The sequence below is a fragment of the Pogona vitticeps genome, chromosome 1, assembly GCF_051106095.1.
Source record: "Pogona vitticeps strain Pit_001003342236 chromosome 1, PviZW2.1, whole genome shotgun sequence".
Classification (NCBI taxonomy): Eukaryota; Metazoa; Chordata; class Lepidosauria; order Squamata; family Agamidae; genus Pogona; species Pogona vitticeps.
Genome location: NC_135783.1, coordinates 301,898,618 through 301,912,408, shown reverse-complemented (window position 1 = coordinate 301,912,408; position 13,791 = coordinate 301,898,618). Strand labels below are relative to the sequence as shown.

At 40.6% G+C, this 13,791-nt stretch overlaps 1 protein-coding gene across 2 annotated transcripts in view; it reads left to right on the top strand.

Moving 5' to 3' along the window:
* The window catches only part of ITPKA (inositol-trisphosphate 3-kinase A), an 84,595-nt gene that overhangs the window by 61,393 nt on the left and 9,411 nt on the right, over positions 1 to 13,791 (top strand). For both annotated transcript variants that reach the window (XM_020793778.3, XM_072986248.2), the window contains exons 2-4: positions 2,747 to 2,843; positions 5,231 to 5,444; positions 12,537 to 12,741. In XM_020793778.3, the coding sequence (XP_020649437.2) occupies positions 2,747 to 2,843; positions 5,231 to 5,444; positions 12,537 to 12,741 (516 nt within the window). The remainder of the gene's footprint in view (positions 1 to 2,746; positions 2,844 to 5,230; positions 5,445 to 12,536; positions 12,742 to 13,791) is intronic.

Genomic DNA, 13,791 nt, shown 5'->3' with positions numbered 1-13,791 from the left:
CATACAGCAGTTAAGACTGTAGGAACCCTGTCCTCTTTCCCCCACTGATTACCCTAATCATAACACTAAAATCCAGATGTCATACCTTGAAAGTGCGTGGTGGGAAACTGAGAACAGGTAAAATGAAGTTTTTCATGTAGCGCACAGTTAAATTAATACAGTTTGCTTTTGGAATATGTAATACAGTACTGGTTACCAGCATTAAAAGAGGGTTAGATACGTTCATAGAGGCTATGGCCTTAATCAGCGGCAGGACCGTTATAATAGAACCTTTTACATGTAATTTAATTCATGGGGTCTCTGTAAGCTGATCATGATTTGACAGCACAGAGCAATAGCAGGGCCACCAGTGGGTGGCATGTTTGATGGTCACAGATTGTCTTCGGCATTAGAAGCAGTAGACCTCAGAATACCAGTTACCTGAAAGTGTGTGTTGAGATCTTTTTTGAGGTGTCTGTTTGGTCACTGAGAGTAAAGTGCTGAACCTGAAAGGCCTTTGATCTTATCCAGCAGGAATCTTGTCGTGTTCTTATCTAATAATTTTCAAGGAAACAATTTTCTGGGAAGCTAACCCAATGGGGAGAAAAAGCTCTGAAAATACTTTGTAAAGAAACAACTGTTTTACTACTAATGGTATTAATACTGTAGTTTCGGTCTTCTGTTTTGTTTTTTGTGGTGCCAGTTAAGGTCATTTACTGTACTTCTTTCAGATGGCAGCTGTTGTGTTTCCCTTTACGTAGACCACAAAAGTACATTCAGCAATATCACAGCTCAATCAGAAGGATGTTAGCAAGGTGACAGTGCAGCAGTTCCCCCTGCTCTTGTTTGAAATGTTAACAAGTGGAGGAGAAAATGTACATGTATTAATTTGTTTGCATCTTTATATCCTACCCATAACTATAAATCCTATGGAGCCGACTATCAGGGGGAAAAGTTAAAAAAAATAAATCTAAATCTGAGGCAAAAATGGCAAGAATCAATATAAAAGCAGCAGATTAAAGCTAAACTCAGCTGACATTTTAAAAGGCCTAGGAAAATAGATCTTTGCCAGTTGCCCAGAATACATAACAGAGGCCAAGCAAAACTCCTAGGAGAGAATGTTCCAGAAGCAAGGTGCTGTAGCTGAAAAGACCCACTGAATTAGTGCCATATCCATCCAGTTCCAAGACACTGAGAAAGAATAATCTGACAGTGATCGTAATGCCTGGGTAGGCAAACAGAAAGAAATCAAATCCTAAAATCTCCAGTTCTCAAACTGTTGGTTATGTACTGTCAAGTCAGAACTGAGTTATAGTGACCCTAATAGGGCTTTCAAGGTTAGTATTTCAGGAGTGCTTATAACCAGTTCCACTCACCTAGTGAGCTTCCATGACCAAGTGGAGATTCAAAACCTGGTATCCAGAGTCCTAGTCCATCACTCTATCCACTACATCCACACTGGTACAGAGTTTGAAAGATAAGCAAATAGCTGTGCTTAAGTTTGTTCTCGGAAACAGCTGGCAGCTAGTGAAGGTATTTCAGAGTCCGTGAGATATGTTTCCTTTAGCACATAAGAGTCTGAACAAATTGAAATCACCAAGAACTTTCAAAAGGGGAACAACATACAATGCATTCTAGTAATCAAATCTGGCTGTTGCTAAGGCCTGGATAACAGATGGTAGCAAGGCTGTCCACATATTGGGTGTGTTTTATGTACTTTCCAAATGAGCTTCAACTGGAGGAAGATATCCCATAAACAGTGGCTAGATCCATTAAGGGGAGTGCCAGTTAATTCAGGTGGCAGGTGCAGATGACATTACCTATACAGATGGCAGCACTGATCACTTGCTAACAATTCATCTATTTTGTCTGGATTGAATAACCCCCATCTTATTCACTGTGTAGTGAAGACGTTGAAATAATTTCAGCCAGGTTGAAATAACAGATTAGTCCAAATTATTCAGACTCCTTTGATTGACAGAGCAAGAAGGTAGAGCTTTTACCGTACTTTGTTTTAAATATGCTATTTGTTTCAAGCAATATGGGTATGGCATTGAGCTTGTGAAAATAGTTAAGAATTCTGGTTTTATTTCCCTGCAATGTGTATTCTTCTTTCTGTTTAATGGTGTTTAACGTGAATTAGCTATGCCTGTGATAGAGTTTGAATGCTGCCATGAATCTAACTGCATTAATTAATAGAATTACCAATGCCTTTCCATGGGTATCCACTTCTGTAGAAGTGGCATATCTGTTTGGAACAATATATCTGTAAAGATTCTCAGTCATCCAGGTGAGGTTATCTGCAAGTTGAGTCATGGCAACTGGACTTCTTTCTTATTAGGTTGAAATGTTTTATTACTCATCCAAGTAGCTTCTTCAGTCTGAGGAGAGTTGCTAGGAGACCTCTGATATATCCTCCATGTTGCTTTCCTTCAAATGAAATTATGCTACTGATCGTGGTTCAGATCCATTGCCCCTCCTGTTCTGGGCCATTCTCCTGTTTCATGACTGTTTGGTTTCTCCAATGTAGAGCTCCGAACATTCCTCTTTGCATTGGATTGCATATATAGTATATTGCTCCTGTTGTGTTTTGGTGTCCAGTCTTTTGGGTGGACGAGTCTCTGCCTTAGTGTGGTTTGAATGTGATTTCCTTGGAAATTGATTGGGCCTTACAAGAAGAAATAGAGAACAACATATATTTCCTCGGCACAAACATCTGATTGTTTGGCATGCATAAACACAAATGCCTTTTCTTTCTGTGTTTCAGAAAAAAGCATGGCAGACCATAAAAACAATTGTTAATTTGCCTGTCATCAGCCCTTTCAAGAAGCGCTACTCCTGGGTACAGCTGGCTGGTCATACAGGTGAGATCCTTCTTTCTTTGGATGACTAGTTGCAAGTAGAAAGCAGGTATATATTTTATTTTAGTTGATTTCTACCCTGCCCATCTAGACCAAAGGTTTACTCTTGGCGGCATTACAAATTTTAAAACAGTTAAACCAATAAACATGCACTATAAATCCAATATGGTAAAATGTGAATTTAGGATACAGTGGGGTCTCTACTTAAGAACGTCCCTACTTAAGAACAATTCTACTTAAGAACAGCTCCGTTTGCTAAATTTTGCTTCTACTTGAGAACAGAAATCCTAGATAAGAACAGGAAAAAAAACCTTTCCTGCTCTTTTTTTAACCTTAGGTCATCTTAGGTTAAAAAAAATTCTCCCCCTAGTGGTAGAGTACGTATTAACCAGCTTTGCATTAGTTCCTATAGGAACTAATGCTTCAATGTACGAACGCACCTCTACATAACAAAAAAACAGCCAGAACGGATTAATTGGTTTTCAGTCCATTGCTTCAAAATTAGCTTCGTCAGAAGTGCTTTTAACACTGTTCCCTGACCTAAGAAAAAAAGAAAAAATATCCCCCTCTAGTGGCAGAAGGCGGAATAGCAGCTTCCCATTAGTTTCTATGGACGGAAAAGAGCAGATACGGATTAAATGGTTTTCAATGCATTCCTATGGGAAATGCAGATTCTACATAAGAACTTTTCCACTTGAGAACCACCTTCCAATACGGATTAAGTTCTTAAGTAGAAACCCCACTGTATTGCAAGAGGGAAAGCCTGCCCAGAGTCTTGACTTTGCTTCTGAAGATACCCAGAGAGGGAGCCAGGCGGATCTCCACGGGCAGTTAAAATGTTAATAAATTGAAAGGCTCAAATATGCCTCCCTAAGCCTCTGATATTCAAAAAGAGAACTATGTAGTCCAGCCCATATACAGAAGGTTTGGGATGTTCTGGTCTATTGTCCTCATCAGTCCCAGTCAGCATGGCAGTGTTCAGTGTGATGGGAGTTGTAAAACATATGAAGGACACTAGATTGGGGGTGCTGGCCTAACCTAAATGCTTGGATTGTCTCAGAACAAACTGACACAGAGATAAGTGTTTTAAACCTGGTTTTAAAGATACTACCAGCTCTGAATCTATGGTATTATGCACCTTGCATATTGAAGTGAATGAAAAAAAAAGTTGAGGCTTTGTTATTTGATTAATTCAGTCAAGTTTGTTCAGCAGGCTCATGAACTGGAGCTGACCTCTGGGCTTTTATAAGCATCTCAACAAATTCAGATTTCATATATTACATTTCCCACCTTTGTTTATGCAAATAAAACCTTAAAGCATGTAGGCTCAATGTTTCTGACAGACATAGGAATCAGCAGATTGATAATGAATGCCGGTATGAATATTGAAAACAAAATAATCTGACCCTAATCTATTTTATGATTTTTTGAAAGGTGGATCATGCTTTGAATATACAGATAGTGGTATTATATCATGGGAGTTCATTCCATGTCTCTGTCTTTGACTTGTTTACTACTGTCCAGATGGCTTTATATGATGTTCGTTTGCCTACTTTACTGCTCATTCAGTAACTATGTGACTGGCCAAATGAAGGGGATGTAACCCAGCACGGATCAGAAAGAAGAGATAATCAAGGGGAAAAAAAAATCTTTTTGTAGGTTCTTTTTTCAATTTGAGATGAGGATTAGTGTAGTCAATTATAGCTAGGTTTGTTCTGACTCCATAGGAACCTCATGCATTCTGCACAGAATTCTTGAGACTGCAGCTAAGATGCAATCTTATATATTGTCTGCATGAATGTGACAATTCTTTTGTAGCATGAATTTGTTTCAGAAGATATGACCTAATAGACACCCAAATAGGGAAAAAAAACTATTATTTTTTAAAAGTGCAAGTGCGCCACTGTTCTGGCTTCATCTGGGCTGTGGCATGCATTTAGTCTCATTTATTAGTTGGCTGGTTTATGCTGGATCCCTTTACAGGATAGTAAATTAACAGAGCGGCAAGATTCCCAGGGTGTTATCAGTACCTAGAGAAAAGAGAGCATGTATGTACCAAAAGAGCATGCCTTGATGTCTAGACATGGCTTGCTGGTTAATGATCACAGTGATGAGCTGTGTCTCTGTTGAGTGCTAAGAGTAGGTACAGCATGGAGCTCAATTCAGAACACGGTGATAACAATACATAGATTTTATCACCTTTTTGTTTTGTTTTGTTTTTAACTAGTCAGACACTGTTTGCATTGGGTGCATTTTTTTACAAGTCACAGGTTATCTTTCCAGCTGCCTGCTTCCTAGAAGGTAGGGGTGTGGCAGTCTGAGTGGGAGGAGAGGCCTTTTCCCTGCTGCAAACTGAAGAATGAATGTCTCCATGGTGCTGTTTGCTACAGGGAGTTTCAAGGCAGCTGACGGTGGGACAATTTTGAAGCGCTATTCTGACAATGAGGAGAAATGCTTTCAGCTGCTCATGAAAGATCCATTGTGCTCCTGTGTCCCTGTGTTCCATGGCATGGTGGAGAGAGATGGCGAGTCCTATTTGCAACTGGATGACCTTCTAGCAAATTTTGAAGGGCCTTGTGTGATGGACTGTAAGATGGGAATCAGGTGGGATAATAATCATAATTATTCCAGGGAATGCCAGAATTGAAGATAAAGAGTTGGAAATACTAACAAAATACAGAGATCTGGAAACAAACATCTTGCTTGTGGATGAAACACACTTCAGTGGTCCCCATAGTCATCGGGGCTTTGGGAACAATATCAAGAAGTTTCATACAGTATTATAAACAGTTACAGATCTCAGAAATAACACCATCAGAATTATAGAAACCAGCAATATTAGGACCAATATACATACTGCACTGATATTTAACAGATACTTAGGTTTTTGGTTAAGATTTATATCTGTCATATAATACCCATCAATGTTTTTATACTTTTGATTGACTGTGCCTGGTCTATAATAATAATAATAATAATAATAATAATAATAATAATAATAATAATAATAATAATAATAATAATAATAATAATAATAATAATAATAATTATAATAATAATAATAATAATAATAATAATAATAATAATAATAATAATAATAATAATAATAATAGTAGTAGTTTTTGGTTAAAACTTGTATCATTTATTTTATCTGAAGAGAAACCAAATTATTGAGGGTGATTGCCAGGGTTGATTCGGCTGATCTGGCTGGCTAGGCAGGTGTCCCCTTCCTTTCTTACTATTCCATGTGCATCCCCCCCAAAGCTGCACACTTGGTGGATGAGGACAACCATCCCAGATAGAAGGAGTGTACCATTCTTTGGTCAAGGGTAAACAATAGCTGTGCTCCCCTGCTAGAATCTCCAAACAAGCTTGTATCATTTATATAATAACATTCCTTCCTTCCTTCCTTCCTTCCTTCCTTCCTTCCTTCCTTCCTTCCTTCCTTCCTTCCTTCCTTCCTTCCTTCCTTCCTTCCTTCCTTCCTTCCTTCCTTCCTTCCATCCATCCATCCATCCATCCATCCATCCATCCATCCATCCATCCATCCATCCATCCATCCCACTGTCATAGTAAGAATTAAAAAAGAGTTAATGTCAGTGCTCCATTCTGGCTCAGTACCAGTTGAGTCACACTGTCAGGCCCCACAGCTTTTTCTCCCTAGTTTTTCTGGGTAGCTAGCTGACTGAAAAGGTTGGTGTTCTGAGTTCTTCTTAGAGTTTGGAAAAGCTGTATTCTTCTTTGTGGCCTCTGTGAATGCACACAGTTGGATTGTTCTGCTCCTGCGCTGAACCTCTCAGAAGTTTCTAGAGCTTAAAGACACATGATTAATGGGATGTTCCCCTGTGGAGCGCATGCTCCACCCATCACCGATCCCCTCGGTTCCTTTTTTCTGCCGTGTTGGGTTTACCTGCTTTGGAGACTAGAGCGATCTATTGAATTTATACTTCCTATTGAATCATCATTTATTTACTTCAAATTCCTTTCAATCATCTTTCTTTATTTGATGTTTCCTCTATGAGTTTATTCCAGGTTTTTCTCTGCCCGCGTTTTGCTGATCCCCCCCCTCCACAAGATTCTCCCAGTACTTGAAACAGCCCCGGAGTCGTCTAAGTTAGAAGTTCATAACATCCATACCGAGGCTTCCACACTTGCCAAACAACAGAGGATTGCATCTTGCCATATCACGGATGCCACCTCTAAAGCTATGGCCACCTCTATTGCGCTCTAGCGTCATGCATGGCTTCGATCTGCTAGAATATCGGACGATACCAGATCTAGAATAGAGGATCTACCGTTTGAAGGGGCTGGACTTTTCAATGAAAAAAACAGACGAAGTGATGGACAACCTCCATAAGATCTATAAAACAGCTCAATCCTACTCAGTCCAGCAGACATACAGATGCCATCGGCCACAATATTGAAGATAACCTTTTAACCAACAATTTCAACAACCATACAGACAATACAAACCTCAAACATTGGACAGACCTTTTCAGGGACCCTCAACCTCAGCTCCACCATTCTTTTGAATCCAGCAACAACAACTCTTTCAGTGCCCTCAAAAGAAGGGTAAGCAATACACATAGACTCCCTTCACCTATTCTCAATTCTTCAACCTGGTTGCAAACAAGATTGCATCCCTTCTTTAATGCTTGGCACTCTATAATTAATGACCAATGGGTCCTTTCTATCATTAAAATTGGTTACTTCATTGCAGTGGTCTCCAACCTTGGGCCTCCAGATGTTCTTGGACTTCAACTCCCATAAATCCTGGCCAGCAGATGTGGTGGTGAAGGCTTCTGGGAGTTGTAGTCCAAGAACATCTGGAGGCCCAAGGTTGAAGACCACTGCCTCATTGAATTTAAAACTGTTCCACCGATCGGAAGTTAAAAATACACCTTATTCGACGGTCCTTCAAGAAGAAGTTTTCCTTCTCCAAAAACAAGCCATAACTACAGTCCTTCTGTAATGACATGCATGATGGTTTCTACTCCGAAAAAGAATGGAGGACTTCGTCCCATCCTCAACCTCAGAAATCTCAATAAATTCATTCGACCTAGACACTTCAGAATGTTGACACTAGACACTATAATTCCTCTCGTTTCACAGGGAGACTGGTTTGTTGTCATCGATCTCCAAGACACATACTTTCACATCTCTATTCATCTGAATCACCACAAATTCCTTCGATTCCGATTCTACAACACCACATACCAGTTTTGCTCTCTCCCATTCGGACTTTCCACAGCACCGAGGACTTTTACTAAATGCATGGCACCAGTTGCTGCCTATTTTCGACTTTGAGGTATCAATATATTCCCTTACGTAGACGACTGGTTGATAGTCTCAACCTCGTATCACAATGCTGGCAGAGCTACCCAACTCACTCTCGATACACTTTGAGATCTTGGCCTCAACGTCAATCTCGCCAAGTCATCTTAAGCCATCTCAAAATGCTACCTACATCAGGGCGCCGTTTGATTCCCTATAGGCCAGAGCCTTCCTCCCACATGAGAGGATCCTCAAATTAAAAAAGGCTATTCGACCATTCCGACCTTTAGCCTTGGTATCAGCCCATCATGTCCAACACCTCCTCAGACTCATAGCCTTGACAACTGTAGTTATACAGCATGCACGGCTCAAAATGAGGTTGCTTCAATCATGGTACCTGTCACTATTCAATCCCATGGCAGTCCACCTGTCTATGCGTCTTACAGTAACACCCGAGCTCGCACATCAACTCACTTGGTGGACGTTTCTCCCAAATTTGCTCATCAGAAAACTCTTTTTGCCTCTTCAGTTGATGATACAAGTTACCACCGATGCCAGTCTGTCGGGATGGGGAGCACATTATCTGCATCACAGGATCCATGGCCTATGGACAAACCAAGAGAAAACAATGCACATCAATCATCTTGAACTTTTAGCAATTATCAAGGCTTTCCACGCTTTTCTACCAGTTATCGCAGGACATGCAGTCGAACTCGCTATGGACAATACGACAGCCCTTTACTATGTAAACAAACGAGATACACGTTCTCTATCCCTACTGTACTTGACCGTTGAGCTCTGGGAATGGTGTTACCATCATCACATCTTTCCAGTAGCAGTCCACATAGCCACAGACGAAAACTCCCTCACGGACTATCTCACCTTGAGGACACAAAAATGGTTCCTAAATGACACAATCGTCGATCTTCTTTGCGAACGTTGGGACATCCATCGACATCTTTGCTTCTCAAGCAGATACCAAGTGCCAACATTACTGTTCTCAAGCCGGTATTGACAAGAACTTGATCGGAGATGCCTTAATGATAGACTGGGACAAGGACCTCCTCTATCTATTCCCTCCGATATCGCTCATATGAAGAACCATCATTCGACTTTGACAGTTCCAGTCAAATGCAATCCTTCTTGCTCCATGGTGGCCGAGACAACCATGGTTCACCCATCTGAGGTCGATGTCAACCCACTCATTCTGGCTCCTGCCGATCCCCAACCTTCTCACTCAAGACGACAGGATGATTTACCATCCAGACATACCCTCTCTGAACCTGACAGCATGGAGGATATTCCCGCCATAAAAGATGTACTTGATCAAGCTCGAAAGCCCTCTACCTGGCTTCTATACCAAAACAAATGGAAAGCATTTCTTTCCTTTACTGATTCCCAGAACCTACCTGCAACACCAGTTTCTTTAAAGACTTTACTTACCTTTGTCCTTCATCTCTTCAATTATGGACTATCTCATTCCACCTTGAAAGTTTATATATCTGCTATTGTAGCTTATCAACCTCCTAATTCTGAATCAGCCAGATTTTTTTCTTATCCAATTTTAAAAAAATTTCTCAAGGGACTCAACAATATTCGCCCTCCACGTGATCTTTACAACTTGTCCTCAATGCACTTACTTGACCACCCTTTGAACCAGTGGCTACCTGGGATCTTAAACTACTTTCCTTGAAAACATCTTTCATCGTGGCAATAACATCTGCTAAGCAAGCTAGTGAACTTGCAGCCCTCCGATCCGATCCACCTTTCCTTCAGTTCCATCCAGATAAGGTCACTCTTTATTTTGATGTGTCCTTCTTATCTAAAGTTGTATCTGAATTTCACCTCAACTGATAATTCTACCTACCCTATTTCCATCTCCACCAACACCTCTCGAGCGCATGCTTCATACACTTGACGTAAAACATTCTCTGGCTTTTTACATTGACAGGACCAAATCATTCAGAAAATCACAGAGACTTTTTCTGTTTTCAGGGCCCTCATAAAGGAGCTCCAGCTTCGCCTCAGTCTATTTCTAGATGGATTGTCCAGACTATCTCATTGGCATATGAGTTAATGGGCAAAACACCTCCTGAACATTTAAAGGCCCATTCTACCAGAGCTCTGCCAACATCTACTGCCTTCCAGCGTGGGACTGAATTCCTTCACATTTGCCATGCAGTCACATGGTCTACTCCATCGACCTTTGTCAGACATTACCATCTCAATGTCAGGTCACGGAATGATGCTGGTTTTGGCAGAGCTGTTTTGGCATCCTTTCTACCGTGATGTCCCACCATCTGGTAAGTCAGCTTGCTAATCACCCAATTGTGTGTATTCACAGAGGCCACGAAGAAGAAAGAGAGGTTACCTACCTGTAACCATGGTTCTTCTAGTGGTCCTCTGTGAATCCACACATTCCGCCCATCCTCTCCTTTGTCTGTCACGTTGTACTTTGAAATAGCTCTTTGACAGCAGCGGGTTTTCACAGGAACTGAGGGGATTGGTGATGGGCAGAGCATGCGCTCCAAGGGGGAACGTCCCACTAATCATGTGTCTTTAAGCTCTAGAAACCTTTGAGAAGTTCAGTGCAATTGCAGAACAACCCAGTTGTGTGGATTCATAGACGACCACTAGAAGAACCATGGTTACAGGTAGGTAACCTCTCTTTTTTGACAACAACTCCAGCACGGGCTCTTGCTGAGGATTTTAGGAGTTGTATTAGTATTATTATTTTTTAAAAAACATTTCCAAGCTGTGGTCAAACTCTGTGAGAATTGAATGGTCATAGTCTGCTTCTTGTAGTAACGTAAGAAGAACACCTTCTGGATTAGACTGAAGCCAGTCTAGTTCATAATGGCCAATCAGTTAGTAGCTTAGGAAGCTGCGTTGTAATGGGTCAGTTGGGTTCATCTAGCACAGAATTGTCAAGGTATGAATGATAGTAGCTCTCCAGAGTTACTGGAGTTACTCTCTCTCAGATTCCTTTGCAGACCTACCTGGAAATACTGAGGAACTGAACCCAGAACTATGCTTTGTCACTGAGCTAAAATCTCTACTCAGTATATTATCCAATATTCCTTGGGGGTGTCCCACCCAAAGGCTAAACAGCTTATCTCCAAAACAAGACAAGGTCAACTTTTCTAGAGCAATGTGCCTGTGGAACGCTGATACATAGGATGTGAATAACAATTGCATCCTCTGTACTTCTGGATTTGAATGGCAACACTATTTGTTCAGAGATGGGTGCTTTCAGATACATATGGGTTAATATGAAAGCAATATACACAGTTAAGGGTGGGGACCCAACAGTACAGATTATCATGATCCAAATAAGGAGATTATTGCATAGGGATGCCATAAAACGTTATCCTACTCTTGTAAAAAATAAAGGCATTATTGCCTGGGACATCCTTTATCCAATGTCTTTCTGTTTATTTTCTTTATAGCATCTTATTCAGTCATGTGCTTATCTGTCTCTTTCAAAATATAAAAAAAGCAAAAAACAAAACAAAACCACCCTACAAAAAACCCCTAGCAAAGCCAAGAAAAATTACTTGTTTGGGTGACAAAACCCAGAATTCTCCAGCTAGTGTGGTGGGGGACCATATTGGCTGAAAGATGCTGGAAGCTGTAATCCAAAAAAGTAAGTTTTCCAAACTGAAAAGGAAGGAGATGAGCTAAGCCTTTTTCTCCTACCCAGAAATGTAAGCAGCCTTTAAGCAAAATATTTTGATTGCCCTGTAAACATTTCTCAATCCACTTTGTTTCTTCCCTGCCCTTGGTACTTCCAAAAGAAGGCAGCTGTCCTGCCAGCAGTCAAAATATATTATGCAGTTATTCCTTTTCTTTCTGTAACAGGATGTCACTAGATATAGTCTTTGGGAACGGGAGGGATTATAAATGGGAAACATTGCCTCCACCCCAAATAAAATTTCATATTTGAATCAAGGCAGTTGCACAAACAAAGTCTCATCTGAAAGTATCTTCCTTCACTGGTTTTACATATAGCAGCTGATGGAGCCTTATTGAGCACCAAACATTTCTTGGGAAAGTTTCAGTTGTTGTAGGACAAGGAAAATCTTGCTGTTTCCATTTTGGCTAACATGGTTTTGTATAGTAGCAGCCCAATTCCCCATATAAGCCATGATGCTTTTAAAAAATTAAACTACCTGACATGTTTAGCCAGGTGACTGATTTCCAGCAAAAGCTTTGATTACCACGTTTCCTCTTTCCCTGTCCTAGCGCTGTTCAGGATTGCAGTTTATAATTTTAAATCTTAGAGCTGATTGGTCCAAGTGATATTTAATGTTGCCCATAACAAACTTGGCCACGTATGTGTTGGATAGCATGAAAAATCAGCCTGTTCCCCCTGTAATTTCAAGCATCAACGAAGTGTTCACTTTCATGTTATTTTTGCAGGACATACTTGGAGGAGGAATTGATTAAAGCACGAGAAAAACCCAAGCTGCGTAAGGACATGTATAAAAAGATGATTGATGTGGACCCTCTGGCACCCACCGCTGAGGAGAACACACAGCGTGCAGTGACCAAACCTCGCTATATGCAGTGGAGGGAGACCATCAGCTCCAGTGCAAATTTAGGTTTCCGGATTGAAGGGATTAAGGTGAGATATCTTCCAGTCCTACTTTAGCTCTTCCTTGTTGCAGCTTTCCATAATTGTTTCCATTGTACAAGAAAAGTGCTTGAAAGCATCACACTTCAGATGCATATGAACTGGGTGTTGTAGGAACAACAGGCGGAATCGGGTGGGGGAATGAGAGTGAAGCAAAAAGAATATATATAAAAAAAACCCGGAGTGGCCGGTTAATTTTCCAGACTCCACGAAATGGTCTTTACTGAAAGGCAAAGTTGAGGCCATTCTGATTCAGCAGTACTGTACATTTGGGTTTCCAAATCCACACCAGTCTTCATCATAGCGTGCTCTTTGTAGGATTCCACAGTGCACCAGTGCAATGCTAGATAAAAAGAGCATTGATTGGAGCCCACAAATGTTTTAACTTTTATCATACAAAATTATCTCCACAATGAAGACAGTCCAACCTGCTTTACTGGTTTTTTTAGCCCTAGAAAAATTAGTTTTTCAGCGATATAGTCCACCCACTATTTGTTCCTTCTATAACCTATGAAATCATTGCTTGTATAGATAACAATTGAGTGTTAATTCAGGGCCATAATCAAAAGTTAGGGACGTCTTAAATATCAGAAATAGTTATGGACCTTATTACCTTTCCCACTACAACATATGCTTCACTGTTCCTACATACCTATATAATATATCTGTGCATACATTCTTTAATTCTGAAACATTTTTAGATGACTTAAGGTCCAAAAGGCCTTTCTGTCTCTCTCTGTGTGCATGTGTGGTACATAAATAAAACGTATGAAACATGTTTTTCTGTCCTCCCAACGATAGGTCAGGAAGATCTGTTAGCCAAAAAAGTGTGGAGGATGATGCTGTCAGATTTTTCCTTTTATGAATCTCATATCGATGTTGCAGAATACACAGCTAGTGTATGCCATCTGGTAGCAGACTGAAAAGATCCATTCTCTGTACTCACACTCATGGGGAGTGTATATCACTTCAGAGTTCTCTGAGATATCTCTGCCCACGGTGCATGGCTGTTACATAACTTTCCCTTGTCTTGTCATCTGA